Source organism: Dendrobates tinctorius, unplaced genomic scaffold (genome assembly GCF_039654945.1).
Source record: "Dendrobates tinctorius isolate UK_male_01 unplaced genomic scaffold, ASM3965494v1 ptg000063l, whole genome shotgun sequence".
NCBI classification, from domain to species: Eukaryota; Metazoa; Chordata; class Amphibia; order Anura; family Dendrobatidae; genus Dendrobates; species Dendrobates tinctorius.
The window spans coordinates 30,050,677-30,071,296 of NW_027361731.1; the positions used below are offsets into that span (position 1 = coordinate 30,050,677).

Sequence of the window (20,620 nt, forward strand, 5' to 3'; positions counted from 1 at the left end):
GCATATAAATGGTTGCCAGTAGGGGTAAAAGGTGCTTGTACTCTGGGTCGTTTGACTCCAGCTACCTTTGTTATTCCGAATGACCAGTTGAATACTCAGAGCATACCTAAACACACGTTGTACAAAAGAGCTGCTGACAATACACCTCGCCTCTCTGGGAGACCACATATAGTGCAGATGAGTGTGGCTAATAAAATTGTCAGCTCTATTTTTATTTATCCTATGATTACTCAAATGTGGGATAAATTAGTCAGGGCTACAGATTACTTAGATGACCAAATATGGGATATATTGGATATATCGAACACCACTGTTGCTGTCCAAAATCAGCTCATCATAGCCACTAATCAGCATACCATAGTATTAGATTATTTAACTGCAGCGCAAGGAGGTATGTGTCAAGTCATCGGACCAGCTTGCTGTCATTATATAGATCCCAACAGTAGTTTAAAGTTAAGATCAAAAATAGAGGATGTTCAAAAACTTAGAGATCAGTACAATAAAGACAATGATCGTACTAAGGATAGTTGGTGGTCAGATACATTCTCCTTTCTTAATCCAGCTAATTGGTTTAAGGGTATTGGAGGCTGGATAACTGGGATTATACTAAGTCTATTACGTATTGTTGTTTGTATCTTCGTAATATATGTGCTATTGAAACTTGTTTTTTGGTGTATCTCTGTATGCAAGAAAAGATGTAGAAATAGATAAGGAAGTTTGACTGTAAACAACAAGAATTTAACTATTATTCCTTTGAGTCCTAGATTGACATCTCATTTCTGGCATGAAGGAGCGTACTCTTGCAATGATGGACGTGGCTTCAGTATCTGGGGGATGGAGAAGGTAGAAGACCTGTCTCCCTTGGGCAACCCGTCGGCCTGGGATAGTACCTGGTGAACGAGCCACTATCCGCTGTTGTTGCAGGATCCAGTGTTCCAGATTGTGGAAAATGAAGATGTCAAAGGGGGGAATGATAGGAACTGAAGGAGTTAAATTGAGTTCTGTCTATGTTGCATTCTCGTTTAAAACCTTATCTGTTCTTCGAGGAGATGTCTCAGACATCTCCCTTGTGAACCAAGGTCAAATACCTCTGCTTTTTCGCCTAAATGACTTTCTTTGTCGAAAACAAGTTGTAAAATCATTTGTACTGCGCATGTCTGTAAAATGTTTAAATTCTTTACTATAAAAGACGGAAGCCTAACTGATAAGCCAGAGGCGTCTTGGAGGCATCCCGAGTGGTATTATACAGCCGTGTCTGTGTTATCCTTCTCGACGGAGCAATTGATTAGAGACATATGGTGCTTCACACCTAAGAACATCGGTCCTTCAGATGAAAGAGTAATCTGAGGGATCCCGACATACCCCTCATAGATCAGGTATCAGAGGATATGTGAGGTAAATACCCCTCATAGATCAGGTATCAGGGGATATGTGAGGTAAATACCCCTCATAGATCAGGTATCAGGGGATATGTGTGGTAAATACCCCTCATAGATCAGGTGTATGGGGATATGTGAGATAAATACCCCTCATAGATCAGGTGTCTGGGGTATGAGAGATAAATACCCCTTATAGATCAGGTCTCTGGGGGTTTGCGAGTTAAATACCTCTCATAACTCCCCCATGTGCATAATCAGGAACAACTCCAAAATCAGCGTGAGAAAATCAAAACACTTTTATTACATACAAAGAGAATTAAAGCTGAGGATGTCCGGGAACTGCTGTGGAACTACAAGTCCCAGCATAACCACCTAAGGAATGTAGAGCATTACTATAAAGTGATCCAAAGCTCCCAAGTGGCTGATATGTTGTGGCTATTAGACGTCCGGTCCAGTTATCTGTCAGTAAAACGGAAAAGTTCTGCATCTTCCATTTTTTCAGATCGTTGCATGTTTGTCACCACTAATGGGCTTGTTGTAGACCATTCTGCAAATACTCCTGGCCTTCTACTTCACTATGTCGTAATAAACCCAACAGCAGGACTAGTGTAACCATCGTTCACATTCACAAGCGGGGAGAAAGGAGAAAATCTTACTCTGCACATAACACATGATCAGAAGACTTGCCCGGCCCTTTCATTTCCAAGAGTCGGGACTCACCTCAGGTACCTATCATGGCTACTTACATGGCTTATACACAGGCAGTGTTAGGTTCTTTCATGCTATACACCGTGCTAACGCGTTTCTCATTTGCACATTGCAAGACAGGAGAGAGTACGACGGTCTCATCCTCCCGTGACGCCACTCCTGGCCACTTCGTGTGTGAGGACTGTAACTCCTGAAAAACATATCACCGGAGTTAAATACGTATCCTGTATCCATGTACAGCATTTGATGGTCCGGATAGCCTGATAATTCACCATGTCTATGGAAACCCACCTCGTTTACTGAAATGAAACTTTTGAAACTTGTGAAAGCCATTCGTAGTTCACTGTAACTTCCATGTGTACTTACACATGCATGGTTTAATCATATGCTATTGGCAGGATCAATCAAGTTTTCGCAAGCAAAAAAAGATATCTGAGTGTGAGCCAAATGGTGGAGTGTAGGCTACTAGACCTTCTATTGAGTGTGTACACTGCCCTCTTCACGATAAACACTGCTGCCCCTTTGTTTAAACTGATGGGAGCTTTAGGACTTGGGGCCCAACTAAGTTTGCCATTGTGTTATTGATTTTGATTGTTAGGCCGCGCGATGTGGCATGAGATACTTGACGTTGTGGAGGACTAGTAATCAGAAGAGGTGTTGGGGATATCGCAGGTTGGAGGCAGTTTGCTCTAGTCTGCCATCAACCTGGCCACTGGTTCAGGGTCTTGCAAATCTTATTATCATGATACCAGACTTGTAGAGTTTTTGTTATATTTTAGTTGTTTAAAATATGGTGAACTTTGTAAAAAAAATTTGATTTGTGTCACTGTTTTTTGAGACCCATACCTTTTTTATTTCGACATAAGCCATTTGAGGGTTTGTTTTTTGTGTGATGCGTTGTGGTTTTTGCTGACTCCATTCATTCCATGTAATGGAAAAATGGGAGAAAAATTCCAAGTGCAGTGAAATAAGAAAAAAAAAATACAACACCATTCCATTGTTTGTTTTTTCCTTGCATTCACGCAGTAAACATAACCTGGTAACTTGTTTCTTCAGGTCAGTACAATTATAGTTATACCAAACTTATATATGGGTGTATATTGGGGGCACAAAGATGCAGGTGGCTCCTCAGCTGCCATGGTATCCGATCAGCATTCTGTGCACATGTAGTGGCAGCAATATCTATAAACAACAGCAATATGCATAAACAACAGATCAGAGGCAAGTACCGTCTGTATAATGCAGCCGCTTTATGAGTAGCAGATTCGCCCTTCACAGGGAAGGGGTCGGTAGGACAGGTTAGGTACTGGATTATCAGCTATTTTGTATTACAGGAATTTCAGCATGAAGAGGTTTTCTTACTTTTCCCATAATATGAACGGGCAGATCTGACAATGTATGATTTAGTTACTATTCAGTATGAGATCGGTTTTAATTTTATATCAGATCAGCTAATAAGCGCAATAAACAAGATTTACAGAAATGTACCTAATAGTCCGGCACTGTATAACATCAGTGACAGATCTACAGAGGAGTGTGGACAATTACCAGGATGGTCAGACGTTCTCTGTTGTCATGTTCCTCTGTGTAAGCACAATGTCCTGGGAACACTGCTCATTCTGTTGTTTGGCCAATTCAAGGAAAACCTGTGAACCCAGACAATTATTTTTATTATGGATTTTTTCAGCCATTCCGTATTTGCCTCCAAAACTGTAGTAACATCCAAAGAGCCATTCTGCTGCTTTCCTATCTACTATCAGGCTGCTGAGTTGTTATACTTTCCTGCTGCCTCTTCTGGTTCAGTGTCTGGACAGAGCATGTCCTGCTTATAATCAGTGTTGGAATCTGGAGGAAGACAGAGTTGTCTAGAGGGAGGAGGACAGAAGGGTCTGGGGTAGGAAGGAAGACAGCTGGGGAGGACAGAGGGGTCTGGAGGGAGGAGGACAAAGGGGTCTAGAGGGAGGAGGACAGATGGGTATGGGACAAAAAAGGACAGAGGTCTGGATGGAGGAGGACAGATGGCTTGGGAAGGAGGACAAAGGGGTCTGAGGGGGAAGGAGAACAGAGGGTTCTGGGGAGCAGAAGGAAGACAGCAGGGTCTGGGGAAGGATGAGGGCAGAGGGACCTGTAGGGAGGAGGACAGATGAGTCTGGAGGGAGGAGATGAGAGAGGAGTCTGGAGGGAGAAGGACAGAGGGGTCTAGAGTGAGGAGGACAGATGGGTGTGGACAAAGGAGGACAGAGGTCTGGGGGGAGGAGGACAGATGGGTGTTATGATTGAGTCACCGAGGTGGAAAAAACAAAAATGCAAGCTCTGCCCAGAAAATCAGAGAGGTTGGAAACTAGCAGATTGCAGACCCCTAATCCTATCACACAGCTAGCAGTAGCCGTGGAGTGTTCCTACGGAGATCCTAGACACCTCGTCACAGCCGGAGATCTAAATAAGCCTAAAGAGAGAAAAGGGAAAAACTGACTGCCCCAGAGCAGACCCCAAAGCAATAGGCAGCCCCCAACATATAATGACGTGAAGCACGATGAAAACACTAACACAGATAGAAAGATAGGATGAGCAAACGATGGGGCCCAAGCTATCTAAAAAGGACAGGACAGAAAAGCTGCTGTCTGCAATCCGAGAAAACCCTGCTAAAAATATTACCAACACAACTGATAAGCAAAAAGGACCCTGAAGTCACTAGACTTCAAACCCTATATCAGCCCTCAGAATATTCTGAAAGCAGAGCAAAAGAGAACACTGATCAAGGAAAAAGAATCCAGCACACCCCCAGCCGGGGATGGCTGAACTCCAAAACAAGGTAAACAAAACCAAAACTAATAAGTTCAATAGCAGAGCAAAAACTTATCTTTGGGAAGCAGGAATCAGACTGGTCTCCAAGAATCCAGCAGAGAAATCACCAGCCACTCAGAAGGGCGTCGGCTGCCTTATATCCAGTCTGAAGTTCCTGTTACCCAGTCACAATCCACCTGATCAGGTGTTTGGTTTCTTTCATCCAAATCAGCCTCACTACCTTCCTTCACCAGAAGAGGGAGATCCTCGGACACAAAAGGTGATTGAACAGATGAGCTCACAACAGTACCTCCCCCTTGAGGAGGGGTCACCAAACCCTCATCCAAGCCACCAGGCCGATCAGGATGAGCCCGATGAAAAGCACACACCAATCTTTCGGCATGAATATCAGAGGCAGAGACCCAGGAATTATCCTCCTGACGATAACCCTTCCACTTAACCAAATACTGGAGTCTCCGTCTAGCCAGACGGGAATCCAGTATCTTCTCTACCTCATATTCCATGTTACCTTCAACCAACACAGGATCAGGAGGTGCCGCCATAGGAACCACTGGTTCAACAAACCTCTTCAACAAGGACTTATGAAACACATTATGAATCTTAAATGTGACAGGAAGAGCCAACCGAAAAGAGACCAGATTAATAATCTCCAAAATCTTGTAAGGTCCAATAAATCTAGGTTTAAACTTTGGAGAAGCCACCTTCATAGAGATATTCTTTGATGACAACCAGACCATATCACCCACCCTAAACCAGGGACCAATGGTCCTATGCCGGTTAGAAAACCGCTGGGCCTTTTCCTGGGAAAGAGACAACTTATCCACCACTTGGTCCCAAATCTGCTGCATTCTTTCCACGACAGTGTCAACCACAGTGTCAACTCCTGGACAGGCAGAAGACTCCACCTGCCCTGAAGAAAATCGAGGATGAAACCCAAAGTTACAGAAAAAGGGTGACATCAAAGTGGCAGAACTAGCTCTATTATTTAAAGCAAATTCGGCCAAGGGTAAAAATGAGACCCAATCATCCTGATCAGCAGATATAACACATCTCAAATAAGCCTCCAAAGTCTGGTTTGTTCTCTCCGTCTGCCCATTGGTCTGAGGGTGAAATGCAGAGGAGAAGGACAACTGAATTCCCAACTTGGAACAAAAGGTCCTCCAGAATCTAGAGACAAACTGAACTCCTCTGTCCGATACAATGTTTTCAGGAATCCCGTGCAAGCGAACCACGTGTTGCAAAAACAAGGGCACCAACTCTGAGGAAGATGGCAACTTAGGGAGTGGTACAAGACGGACCATCTTAGAGAATCTATCACAAATCACCCAGATAACAGTCATCCTCTGAGAGACAGGCAGATCAGAAAAAAAATCCATTGAAATATGGGTCCATGGCCTCCTGGGCACCGGCAAGGGCATCAACAACCCACTAGAACGAGAACAAGGCTTAGATCGGGAGCAAGTCCCACAGGACTGCACAAAATTTCTGACATCACGAGACAAGACAGGCCACCAAAAAGACCGACTCACCAAATCTCTAGTACCAAAAATACCTGGATGACCAGCCAACGCGGAGCAATGAACCTCAGATATCACTTTCCTCCTCCACTGGTCAGGAACATACAACCTACCACTGGGACAACGCTCAGGCTTATCCTCCTGAAACTTCTCCAGAGCACGTCTCAAATCGGGTGAGATGGCAGAAAGAACCACACCCTCACCTAAAATGGTAGCAGGCTTGGTCACAATAGGAGAATCAGCCAAAAAACTCCTAGAGAGGGCATCAGCCTTAACGTTCTTAGTGCCCGGAAGAAAGGAGACCACAAAATCAAAACGCGTGAAAAACAAGGCCCACCTGGCCTGTCTCAGATTCAAGCGTTTAGCCGACTCAAGGTAGATCAAATTCTTGTGGTCAGTGAGGACCACAACTTGATGTCTAGCTCCCTCCAACCAATGTCTCCACTCCTCAAATGCCCACTTCATGGCCAACAGTTCTCGATTCCCCACATCATAGTTGCGTTCCGAAGGAGAGAACTTTCGGGAAACGAAGGCACAGGGGTTCATTTTAGATGTTACAGCATCCTTTTGGGACAAACCAGCTCCTGCACCAGTCTCTGAAGCATCCACCTCCACCTGAAATGGAAGTGAGACATCGGGTTGTCGCAAAACCGGAGAAGTGAACCTCCGCTTCAGCTCCTGAAAAGAAGAAACAGCCTCTGGAGACCAATTCAGCAAATCAGCGCCCTTCTTAGTCAAATCAGTCAATGGTTTGGCAATAACAGAAAATTGGCTATAAACTTACGATAAAAATTAGCAAACCCCAAAAACTTCTGGAGAGCCTTCAAAGAAGTGGGCTGAACCCAATCATAAATGGCCTGTACCTTGGCCGGGTCCATTTCAATAGTTGACGGAGACAAAATAAATCCCAAAAATGAAATCCTCTGTACACCAAAAAGACATTTCGATCCCTTAACATACAGGGAGTTTTCCCTCAAAATCCGGAACACAGTCCAAACATGTTCCACATGAGAGTCCCAATCCCTGGAAAAGATCAAAATATCATCCAAATAGATGATCAGAAACTTATCCACAAAGTCCCGGAAAATATCATTCATGAAGCACTGGAAGACAGAAGGGGCGTTAGTGAGCCCAAAAGGCATCACCAGGTACTCAAAATGTCCCTCCGGAGTATTAAACGCTGTCTTCCATTCATCCCCATGCTTAATGCGAATAAGATTATACACCCCCCTGAGGTCAAGCTTGGTAAACCAGCAAGCACCTTCAACTCTAAAAAATAGGTTAGAAATCAGGGGTAACGGATACTGATATTTAACAGTAATTTTGTTAAGGGAGCGATAGTCAATACAGGGCCTTAATGAACCATCCTTCTTGGCCACGAAAAAAAACCCAGCACCCAAGGGTGAAGAGGATGGTCTAATATGACCTTTCTCCAATGACTCCTTAATATAAGAACGCATAGCCTCATGTTCGGGTACAGATAAATTAAAAAGTTGACCCTTGGGAAATTTACACCCCGGACTCAGCTCAATTGCACAGTCATAACTCCTATGAGGAGGCAAAGACGCAGACTTACTCTCACTAAACACATCATAAAAATCAGCCAAATAGTCAGGAACCTCATGCGACTGGGGAGAGGTGGAGAAAACTGGAGTGTCACTAAGAGCACACCGACAACCCCAACTCACCACAGATACAGATTTCCAATCCAAAACTGAATTATGGATTTGCAACCAGGGGAACCCCAGAATGATGGTATCATGCAAATTATGCCACACCAAAAATCTGCAATTTTCTTGATGATCTGGGGTGACCCGCATTACCACCTGGGTCCAAAACTGAGGTTTATTCTTCGCCAATGGAGTAGCATCAATACCCCTCAAAGGAATAGGCGTCCGCAGGGGTGTCATAGGGAAACCACAACGTTTAGCAAAATACAAATCCATTAGGTTCAAGGCCGCTCCTGAATCCACAAAGGCTTTAGCAGAAAATGTGGACAGGGAGCAGATCAGAGTAATTGCCAGAAGAAACTTAGGTTGTACACCACCTACAGCAAATGTGTGTGCAAAACGTTTCTCTCGTTTAGGGCAGACAGAAATAACATGAGAGGCATCTCCACAGAAAAAACACAGCTTATTACACCTTCTGAACTCCTGACGTTGCGCCCTAGAAAAAACTCTATCACATTGCATAGGTTCAGACATTTGTTCAACAGGTGGCAGCATTTCCCATGTAATTTTACGTTCACGTAAACGCCGATGAACCTGAATGGCTAATGACATAGAATCGTCAAGACCAGAGGGAACAGGAAATCCCACCATAGTATCTTTTACGGGTTTCTGACAAACCCTTACAAAAGAGAGCTGCCAAGGCACCATCATTCCAAGTTGTGAGGACCGCCCACTTTCAGAATTTTTGACAGTACAGTTCTGCAGAATCTTTTTACCCTGGCTCAATGCCAACAGGGTCTTTTCAGCTTGATCAATTGCATTAGGTTCATCATACAACAACCCCAAGGCCTGAAAAAATGTGTCCACATTTGTTAGAATAGGATCATCTGGTACTAAAGAAAACGCCCAATCCTGGGGATCGCCGCGCAGCAAGGAGATGACAATTTTAACCTGCTGCGCAGAGTTCCCCGATGAGTTAGGCTTCAAGGCAAGAAATAATTTACAATTATTCTTAAAATTCAAAAATTTAGACCGATCCCCAAAAAACACATCAGGAGTGGGGACTTTTGGTTCAGCAGTGTCTGAATGAGCAAGATAGGCGGAAATTCCTCGCACTTCAGCAGCAAGCTGCTCCACACGATCAGACAATTGCTTAAACTCCATCAGAAAAAAAATATTACTCCTACGGCCTCAGAGAAAAAGAGGAAAGAATATATACACACAAAAAAAAAAAATTCCGACACTTTTTTTTTTTACAATTCTTTCCTGCTATTGAGTACCCTAGAATCTGCGGTATGGCTGGTGATTCTGTTATGATTGAGTCACCGAGGAGGAAAAACAAAAATGCAAGCTCAGCCCAGAAAATCAGAGAGGTTGGAAACTAGCGGATTGCAGACCCCTAATCCTATCACACAGCTAGCAGTAGCCGTGGAGTGTTCCTACGGAGATCCTAGACACCTCGTCACAGCCGGAGATCTAAATAAGCCTAAAGAGAGAAAAGGGAAAAACTGACTGCCCCAAAGCAATAGGCAGCCCCCAACATATAATGACGTGAAGCAAGATGAAAACACTAACACAGTTAGAAAGATAGGTTGAGCAAACGATTGGGCCCAAGCTAACTAAAAAGGACAGGACAGAAAAGCTGCTGTCTGCAATCCGAGAAAACCCTGCTAAAAATATTACCAACACAACTGATAAGCAAAAAGGACCCTGAAGTCACTAGACTTCAAACCCTATATCAGCCCTCAGAATATTCTGAAAGCAGAGCAAAAGAGAACACTGATCAAGGAATAAGAATCCAGCACACCCCCAGCCGGGGATGGCTGAACTCCAAAACAAGGTAAACAAAACCAAAACTAATAAGTTCAATAGCAGAGCAAAAACTTATCTTTGGGAAGCAGGAATCAGACTGGTCTCCAAGAATCCAGCAGAGAAATCACCAGCCACTCAGAAGGGCGTCGGCTGCCTTATATCCAGTCTGAAGTTCCTGTTACCCAGTCACAATCCACCTGATGAGGTGTTTGGTTTCTTTCATCCAAATCAGCCTCACTACCTTCCTTCACCAGAAGAGGGAGATCCTCGGACACAAAAGGTGAATGAACAGATGAGCTCACAACAGATGGGTTTGGGACAAAGGAGGTCTGAGGTATGGAGAGAGGCCAAAATGATTCTGAGGTGGAAGAAAAACGGTTCTGGAGAGGAGAACAGCGGGGTCTGGGAAGGGATGAGGACAGAGGGGGCTGTAGGGAGGAGGTTAACAGATGGGTCTGAAGGGATTAGGACAAGATGGGTCTGAAGGGAGGTGAACAGAGGGGTCTGGAGGGAGGGCAGGTTGTCTGTCAGAGTATTACTCGCCTCTCCACATTTAGGACACATGCACTCAGTGGACCCAAAGCCCAAACTGAAAATTATCTGGCACAAATACAAGGTTCACACTAATAAAGGGAATCTGTTCCATCCAGAAACGCTATTTACCTGCAGAGATTGAGATAATCTGCAGGTAAACGGCATATAAACCCTGTGTAGCTGGCTATTGGAACAACGGCTACAGGGAGAATATGAAGTTTTATTTCCTTGTAACTGCCTACTCTGAATCACTACCTGGCAGTTTGACAGCCTGCTGTGCATACACAGATGCTGCCGAGCTGGCCGTCATTCGGTGTGCACTGGAGTGAGTGCTTGCAGCCCCACTCACTGTGTAATGGCTGGTGATCAAAATTACCCTGCAGCATTCCAAGTAACTCAGAGTGAGCAGTTGCTGGGAGACTTAAGCTTATTTTCCCCTGTAGCCGGTGCTCCAGTGATCTGTACAGCTGCCCTGGATTTACATGCTGGTTACCTGCAGATAACCCAGGACACCTGCATCTTAATAGCGGTCTACACATCAGCAGAAACATTTCCTTCCTGGCTCGTGTGGACACTGGCATATTGTGATGCCCATCCTTCACAATACTGAACTGGTGCACAGGTAGTACCTGCTCCAGGGTGGGCTGGGAGAAGCTGTACTCCTCAATGTCATGGATGCGTTTCGCTGCAAACAGGAGAAAAGACAATAATCAGTTATAGAGTTGAGAACGTCTGAGTCCCTATGACAACACTTTCTGCTCTTACCTTCCTCCAGCTGAGAGAAAGCCTGAGATAAGGACTGCACATTGTCCATAGGGATCTTGTAGCACAGCAGCGAGGAGAACCTGTGGAGATGACATACACGTTGTCCTCCACACTGATGTGATCCACGAGGATGGCGTGTGTGTGGGGCTCGTCATTACCTGTCCTGTCTGTCCGCCTGCGGGAAGATGCGGCTGATCTCCTGGTGAATCTCATCCACCTGCTGGGAGTCCTTCACCTTCATCTCCAGGAGGTAACCTTTACCAAACTTACTCTTCAGCTGCTGGATGGACCCGATGCATCTGGGGATCAGACAGCAGTGTAAAGAGTGGGGGACATCCTCTAGCCCAGGATTCCCCAACTCCAGTCCTCAAGATCATGTTTTCAGGATTTCCCTTGTATTGTACAAGTGATGCAATTATCACCTGGGCAATACTTGGTGTCAGTGGCACCATTTTTGGGGTGCATAAAACTTTTATAAACCCTTTATGGGGAATATAGAAAAAAAAAGTGTGATGAAAGAGCAGCCACCATCTTAGATATGGGGCCACATGTCTGAGCTTGGCATCCATTTTGGTCTAAGTTCAGGAATTACAGGCAGTTAACGGCTTCTATACCCCCAGGTGCTGTGTACTTAGTAAATAAAAGCAGGATTTAGTGTTCCAATGCTAAATAGCCAGGGCCATTGGTGTGATAATGAGGATAGGCCCAAAACAGAGCTTCAAAGCTTAGGTACGGAGCCGTGCCAGCAGGGGGCCGGAAAAAAGCCTAGGGCTTCAATTAGAATGTACCTGCTAGCAGACGCAGGAATATACGTCCTTTGTGTGTCCCAGACGCTTTGGCTCCATCCTAGGAGCATGGATTATTAGCCCACCCTCTGACACAGGGGGAGGAACCTAGCGTGTTTAAGGGCTAGCAGCCCCTAGCAGACATTCAGTCTTTCACACAGAAGATTCAGACGATGACGATCTAAGAAGGACCTGGGGACAGACCTGCCGAGGGGAGCAGCGGCCCATGCTTTGGGGGTCTGTCCGGCAACTAAGATTCTTGTACCTGTGGACTGCAGAGCTCCCCAGCACCCACATGACCCTACAATCTGGTAAATTGACCTCCAGCTTAATATCTTAAGTCTTGTACCCTTATTGCTATATCTTTTCTCTGACTGCAAATTTACTGTATATTTCTGTAGTTATCTAGTGCACCCTTAAGGCAATTAAACTATAAACTTAATCTTGGGCTGATGCTTTTACTCTGATCACGAATCTTAGAACCCCCAGCGGGTAACAGGACCTCCTCCCCGGCGACCATTTGCTCTAGGTGCAGTTCCCTTACTGACCTGAGAGACAAAGGGGGCGCCGGAGAGCTGTGCCTGTGTAGTTACGTCACGGTGGTGACGTGGGAGGAACGGGTCCGTGTGCGTTCCTCCACACTTGGTGGCAAGCGGTGGGATCACAGTAATAGTTTGCGTGGGACCCCTACTCCCAGACACTAGAGACTACCAGCGGTAACTTTCACTGCTGGGGTCTTAAGGTCAGCCCAGCACTAGACGGTCAGAGTGCAAATATAATAAGTTGTGTGCGAGGCCAGGGTTGCAGCTGTGTCAGTAACCAGAGGTTCCCAAGATGGCGGAAGGCACCATGAGTAGGACAAAGGGGAGGCCAATGCTATGGTCTATGAGGAGGTGGTGGAGGACAATACCAATGAAGGCGAGGGGGAGCTCAGCCAGGGCTCCCCAAGGAGCCAGACCCCCGTGCTCAGTCCTGCAGTGGACTGCCCACCACCTGCCCACCCCAGCCTGTCCAGATCGGAGGCCCTTTTCCAGGCGGCTATGGCACAGCTCGAGGCTGGTAACGATGCCGCCCATGACAGACTCCTAGCGGCAGCAGAGAAAGCAGCGGAGCGTGAGCAAGCGGCGGCCAAGAGAGCAGCGGAGCGTGAGCAAACTGAACGCCGTGAAGCTGCGGAGCACCGGCACCGACTGGAGATGGCTCAGCACGGGCTCCCGCTGGACGCTCCAGCCCCACCAGGGACCAAGGCTTCCAAGGTCCAGGCAGAGGACTTCCCCCTGCTCGAAAAGGATGGAGACCCGGATTCCTTTCTGCTGGCCTTTGAAAGAACCTGCCTCCAACACCATCTGGCCCTGGATCAGTGGGCAAGGTACCTGACCCCCCGTTTGAGGGGTAAGTCCCTGGAAGTTTTGGGGGACTTACCTGCCGGGGAGGAGCAGGACTACAACAGCATCAAGCGGGCCCTGATCCAGCACTACAACCTCACCCCGGAGTCGTACCGCAGGAAGTTCCGGAGCCTGCAGCGGGGCTCAAAGGACACCTGGACCGACCGCATGCAGGCACTGCTGAGAGCTGCGGAGCACTGGACCTCGGGTCTAGAGCTTACCACCCGCCAGGAGGTCCAGGAACTGTTTGTCACGGAGCAGTTCCTGTGGAACTGCCCAGAGTACCTCCAGCAGTTCCTCCGTGACCGGAAACCAAAGGGGGCTTCTGCTACAGTCGCCCTGGCAGACGAATATGCCAACAACAGGGCCTCTGAGCCGAAGAAGCCTGCCAGCAGCACCTGGAGAGGGGGTAAGCCCAGTCCTGCCCTTGTCCCCCCAGCCCCCAGAGTGCAAGGGGTGTACCCCCCTGCTGCCCTCTCCAGGTCAGGAGCAGAACCCAGACGTTGTCATCATTGCAACCAGCCGGGACACTTTAAGGCTGCGTGTCCCCAGCGCCATAAGGCCCCATCCCTGTCCCAGAAACCGTCCACTGTTTTGTGTGTGGGAGGGGGTGGTGGGAGGTCCCTGGACAATTACCAACCCGTCACCATCGGCCGCTCAGCGGTCATGGGACTGCGGGACACAGGCGCTGAACGAACCCTGGAACGTGCTGAGGTGGTGTCCCCTCAAGACTTGGTGCCTGAGAAATCCCTTTCCATCTCCGGAATTGGAGGTGTTGAACCGGCGCTGCCCGTGCCAAGGTGTTTTTGGACTGGGGCGCCGGGAGGGGAATGCGGGAGGTGGGAGTAACGCCAAATATTCCTGCCAATGTGTTGCTTGGGACAGATTTGGGACGGCTAGTGTCTCAGTATGTGGCCACTGAACCCCCAAGTCCGGCTCCCCAAGAATGTCATGACCCTACTGTGACTGCCAATGCTAATGTATTGAATGTGCCTCCAACAATAGAGGTGGGAGTAATGCCAAATTTTCCTGCCAATGTGTTGCTTGGGACCGATTTGGGGCGGCTAGTGACTCAGTGGGTGACCACTGAACCACCAAGTCCGGCTCCCCAAGAATGTCATGACTCTACTGTGAATGCTAATGTTAATGTGTTGAATGTGCCTCCAACAGTGGAGGAGAGAGTGAAACCTGATGGTAAGCCATGCACTGACACTACACACACAGGGCTCACAGTGAGGACAGGTCAGAAGCCTGCAGGGGAGAGCTCAGAGGTGGAGGGAGGGGCTGCTATAGGCAGTGTAGGGCCCCTAAGTGAATCCAGCCTGCTGAGTCGAAGGCCTCTGCAGAAAGAGGAACAGGCCATGGGGGGAGGGGGCGTCCCGGGAGAGGAGCCACCAGGTAAGACCCCAGGGCAGGAGTTCCCCACATCCGGGTTGTCAGGAGGCCAGGGAAGTCTGCCTGACCCGGCGACTTGGTCGGGGGCCGAGGGGAAGCAGGCGCTACCTGTGGTCTCAGCGGTCGTGGCCGCTGTTACCAGGAGTAGGAGCGCCGGAGCCCAAGGAGCCTCGCGGAGGTCCGACTGTTCCCCTCTCTCCAACCAAGTGGCTGCCGAGTCAGACAGCGGCCAGGAGACAGATCCCGGGGAGCTGACAGAGGAGGTGGCAGTTTCGTCAATTCTTGCCACATCGAGTCAGGGATTTCAGGCAGCGTTGGAAGCTGACGCTAGCCTGAAAGCTCTCAAGGAGCAGGCGGCACAGCTTCCCCTGGAGTCCGACCGCGAGCGAGTTGTCTGGGACCAGGGACGGCTGTACCGGGTAACGGTCCAGCAGGGTTCACCGGAGGCGTGGCCCAGGGACCGACAGTTAGTGGTACCCTATCCGTTCAGGGCAGAATTGTTGCGGATCGCACACAAGATTCCCATGGCCGGACACCTAGGGATCGCTAAAACCAGGGCCAGACTAGCTCAGCATTTCTACTGGCCAGGAATGAGGACCGAGGTGATTGCCTACTGCCGTTCGTGTGACACCTGTCAGAGGGTGGGGAAGGCAGGGCGGTGCCCCAAATCCCCACTGGTAACTCTGCCCATCATCGAAGAGCCTTTCTCGAGGGTGGCTGTGGATCTCATTGGACCTCTGTCCACTCCCAGCCGCTCCGGGAAATGCTTCATACTAACGGTAGTGGACTATGCCACCCGGTACCCGGAGGCGGTAGCTTTGTCGTCCATTCGGGCTGACAAAGTGGCCACTGCCTTACTGGAGATTTTCTCCAGAGTGGGGTTTCCCCAGGAAATGCTCGCCAACCGAGGGACTCCATGTCGCAGCTGATGGAGTCTCTCTGTAAGCAGGTACAGGTGCAACATCTGGTAGCCAGCCCGTACCACCCACAGACCAATGGCCTGTGAGAGCAGTTAAATGGCACCTTAAAGCAGATGCTGAAGATGTTGGTCGACTCCCACAGGAGAGACTGGGAGCGGTATCTCCCACACCTGCTGTTTGCCTACCGAGAGGTCCCACAGGCCTCAACAGGGTTCTCCCCCTTTGAGCTCCTGTACGGGCGACGTGTATGGGGGCCCCTTGCTCTGGTGAAGGAAGCATGGGAAGGGGATTTGGCTACCCCTGGAGTGTCGGTCATTGAGTATGTCGTGCGCTTCCGGGACAGAATGACGGCCTTGACACGGCTGGTACAACCAGAATGCTTGTGAGCGGACCTACGAGGTGGGTCAAAAGGTGTGGGTACTGGTCCCCGTACCTCAAAACAAGCTTCAGGCAGCCTGGGAGGGTCCATACCTCGTTCACCAGCGGCTCAATCTGTCACCTATCTGGTCACCCTGGACCACGCCCGTGGAAGGAGGAAGGCCTTCCATGTGAACATGATGAAGGCCCATCATGAGCGGGAGGCTTGTGCCCACCCAGTGTGCAACCTTCCCGAGGAAGGAGAGGTAGAAACCCTCCTGGATCTGCTCACCCAAGCCAAGGCGGGTGGATCCATCGAGGATGTGGGGGTTGGCCACCAGCTTTCGGAGGAACAACGTTCCCAGCTGAGGGTCACCCTACACCCCTTTCGGGAGCTGTTCAGCAGCCTGCCCGGAAGGACTAAGACAGCTGTCCATGACGTGGACACCGGCAATCACCCCCCGATCCGGCGTTCAGCATATCGGGTCTCTCTTGAGGTGCAGCAGCACATGCACCAAGAGATAGACGAGATGCTGAAGCTGGGGGTGATCCAAGTGTCCAATAGCGCTTGGGCTTCGCCTGTAGTCCTCGTCCCTAAAAAGGACCGAACTACGCGGTTCTGCATGGACTACCGGGGGCTCATCGCTGAGCAGGGGGTATTGGCAGATTCCCCTGACCCCTGGGCACGGGAATGCTCTGCCTTTATCACCCCATTCGGACTGTACGAGTCCACGGTGATGCCATTCGGCATGAAGAATGCCCCTGCCACTTTTCAGAGGATGGTCAACACGCTGCTCGAGGGACTGGAAGGGTATGCGACCGCGTACCTAGACGACATCGCCATCTTCAGTCCCACCTGGGAAGATCACCTAGAGCACCTGGCGCAGGTGCTCGGGCGGATCCAGCGAGCAGGCTTGACCATTTAGCCCGAAAAGTGCCAGCTGGGTATGAGTGAGGTCCACTACATGGGGCACCGGGTAGGTGGGGGAGCTCTGAAGCCAGAGCCCGGGAAGGTGGATGCCATCGCATCCTGGCCCACCCCCAGGACCAAGAAGCAGGTGATGTCCTTCTTGAGGACAGCCGGGTATTATAGGAGGTTTGTTCCACACTATAGTGCCCTGGCCAAGCCCCTGACGGACCTCACCAAGAAGAGGCTGCCCGTCGCAGTCGACTGGACAGTCGCCTGCGAGACAGCTTTCCAGGCGCTCAAGACCGCCCTTTCTAGTTCTCCTGTACTACAGGCAGCCGACTTCACGTGGCCGTTCGTAGTGCAGACCGACGCCAGTGACTTCGGCCTCGGTGCTGTGCTCAGCCAGGTCGACACTACGGGCCATGAACACCCCGTTCTGTACCTGAGCCGGAAGCTCCTGCCAAGGGAAGTGGCCTATTCCACGATGGAGAAGGAATGTCTGGCAATTGTGTGGGCCCTGCAGCGTCTGCAGCCATACTTGTACGGACGGCAATTCACCGTGGAAACAGACCACAACCCCCTCAGCTGGTTACACACGATCTCTGGGACGAATGGGAGGTTGCTACGCTGGAGCCTCTCCAACAGTATCACTTCACCATTCACCACAAAAGAGGCAGGGACCATGGTAACGCTGATGGGCTGTCCCGGCAAGGAGAGGGTGCAGAAGGGCACATGAGGGATCACAGGAATGTGATACCCCCTAGCGTCCTCTAAAGCAGGGAGGTGTGATGAAGGAGCAGCCGCCATCTTAGATATGGGGCCACATGTCTGAGCTTGGCATCCATTTTGGTCTAAGTTCAGGAATTACAGGCAGTTAATGGCTTCTATACCCCCAGGTGCTGTGTACTTAGTAAATACAAGCAGGATTTAGTGTTCCAATGCTAAATAGCCAGGGCCATTGGTGTGATAATGAGGTTAGGCCCAAAACAGAGCTTCGAAGCTCAGGTACGGAGCCGTGCCAGCAGGGGGCCGGAAAAAAGCCTAGGGCTTCAATTAGAATGTACCTGCTAGCAGACGCAGGAATATACGTCCTTTGTGTGTCCCAGACGCTTTGGCTCCATCCTAGGAGCATGGATTATTAGCCCACCCTCTGACACAGGGGGAGAAACCTAGCGTGTTTAAGGGCTAGCAGCCCCTAGCAGACATTCAGTCTTTCACACAGAAGATTCGGGCGATGACGATCTAAGAAGGACCTGGAGACAGACCTGCCGAGGGGAGCAGCGGCCCATGCTTTGGGGGTCTGTCCGGCAACTAAGATTCTTGTACCTGTGGAATAGAATCATAGAATCATAGAATCGTAGAGTTGGAAGGGACCTCCTGGGCCATCTGGTCCAACCCCCTGCTCAAAGCAGGATTCGCTAAATCATCCCAGTCAGATATCTGTCCAGCCTCTGTTTGAAGACTTCCATTGAAGGAGAACTCACCACTTCTCGTGGCAGCCTGTTCCACTCATTGATCACTCTAACTGTCAAAAAGTTTTTTCTAATATCTAATCTGTGTCTCCTCCCATTCAGTTTCATCCCATTGCTTCTAGTCTTTCCTTGTGCAAATGAGAATAAAGTTGATCCTTCTACAATGTGACAGCCCTTTAGATATTTGTAGACAGCAATTAAGTCTCCTCTCAGTCTTCTCTTTTGCAAACTAAACATTCCCAAATCCTGCAACCTTTCCTCTGGACTCTGGACTGCAGAGCTCCCCAGCACCTACATGACCCTACAATCTGGTAAATTGACCTCCAGCTTAATATCTTAAGTCTTGTACCCTTATTGTTATATCTTTTCTCTGACTGCAAATTTACTGTATATTTCTGTAGTTATCTAGTGCACCCTTAAGGCAATTAAACTATAAACTTAATCTTGGGCTGATGCTTTTACTCTGATCACGAATCTTAGAACCCCCAGCGGGTAACAGGACCTCCTCCCCGGCGACCATTTGCTCTAGGTGCAGTTCCCTTACTGACCTGAGAGACAAAGGGGGCGCCGGAGAGCTGTGCCTGTGTAGTTACGTCACGGTGGTGACGTGGGAGGAACGGGTCCGTGTGCGTTCCTCCACAAAAAGCAATTCTTGAAGTTTTTTATAGCAATTACTGGATGCAATAAAATTATGATAACGTTGTATATTACAGTGGGGACATAACAGAAATGTGTCTCTTTTTTGGGGCAGGGCTCAGTCGGGAAGTATAGATCCATCATGGAGCACTAATTTATCAACACTTCAGACATCTTATAGCATGAAGGGGTCATTAAGACCCCAATCTAAAAGTGCTCATATACAGGTGCTTCTCACAAAATTAGAATATCATCAAAAAGTGAATTTATTTCAGTTCTTCAATGCAAAAAATGAGACTCATCTATTCTATAGAGTCATTACAAAGGGAGTTTGTAGCTATATTCCGCGCTGCCGCTTTAGACAAATTCCAGGAGAATGCTGTATGATTGCAGTGGTTTTATTCTACGCGTTTCAGGGGTCTCATGCCCCCTTCATCAGGAAATACCACAAATACATACAGGTATCACAGACATAAATAGGTTTGAAAGGATGCTGGATTTCAAAAAAATGAGCGCCAACAAGTCAGATGGTGCAGTGTCAAAGTTCAATGACACCACATGATTAACAGTTCACCTAAGATATATTACAAAAGAATACGTATTTTAAAAGATTTTTTGATTAAATTTTCGTTTACAAAACAGATGATAAAGTCAAATTTACGATTTAAACAAAAAAAAAACAAAAAAAAAAGGGAGGGGGGAGTTTATTCCTGTTTAGAGGTGGATACCTTACAAGTGGACTATCGTATGGAAACAGCAAACCGCTTTTTTTTCATTGAAAGCATTGCAATATTTATACAAAAAGGGGAAAACATAATTTTAATTCTTTACCAATAAAAAATATATAATTTTAGTTAAATTCTAAAAAATTAAATATAAAATTATTTTTTAGTATAGAGGAAATGGGTTAAAAAATAATAAAGGATGCTAAAAGCAGCAACACACGAGAAGCTGCACAGCAGTCAGCGCTGCTCAGAATGAGAACGCAAACAGCATGGATTCATTACTTCACTGATACAAAGATCATGGGCAAATTTTAGATTTAACATGAAGCACATTAAAAAAGGGGGTTAATATCAGATGCAGCAACACACAGGACGCTGTGCAGGAGCCAACTACTGCTCAAAGAAAAAACGCAGGATAAAGTGGCAGAGTGAATGGGTGGCTTCATTAATAGATAAGATCGCAGGCAGTTTTTGTGTTCAACACGTGACACATAAGTCTTTTTACTGTGAAGGAGTGGCAGTAACATTCTTGTACTGTTCACTAATCTCTATGGCTAGGCAATATATGCATGGGAGCTGAGTTAAAGGAGAAATAAGATACTATTATCAGCCGGGGTCATTCTTTCATGTCAGACTAGTAGAATTAGTAGCGCTTACCCGGGCTTAATTAACCCCTTCACGACCTTTGACGCCACGTAGGCGTCATGAAAAGTTGTGTCAGAATGACCCATGACGCCTAAGTGGCGTCATGACTTTAAAGCCCCCCTGCGGGTCGGGTGACCTAGGTCACTGAAAGGTCACCCGACCCGCAGATACAGGGGGCTTTGTTCTTCGCCACAGGGGGC

At 48.1% G+C, this 20,620-nt stretch overlaps 1 protein-coding gene across 1 annotated transcript in view; it reads right to left on the bottom strand.

Annotated features, from left to right (window-relative positions):
- Positions 1–1,651: 1,651 nt before the first annotated feature.
- LOC141094066 (ABC-type organic anion transporter ABCA8-like) overlaps positions 1,652–20,620 on the bottom strand; it is a 63,052-nt gene continuing 44,083 nt past the window's right edge. The window contains exons 36-40 of the mRNA XM_073579773.1: positions 11,349–11,489; positions 11,191–11,270; positions 11,055–11,110; positions 3,636–3,733; positions 1,652–2,277 (exon numbers count right to left, since the gene is read on the bottom strand). Of these exons, the coding sequence (XP_073435874.1) occupies positions 3,644–3,733; positions 11,055–11,110; positions 11,191–11,270; positions 11,349–11,489 (367 nt within the window). The 3' untranslated portion in view covers positions 1,652–2,277; positions 3,636–3,643. The remainder of the gene's footprint in view (positions 2,278–3,635; positions 3,734–11,054; positions 11,111–11,190; positions 11,271–11,348; positions 11,490–20,620) is intronic.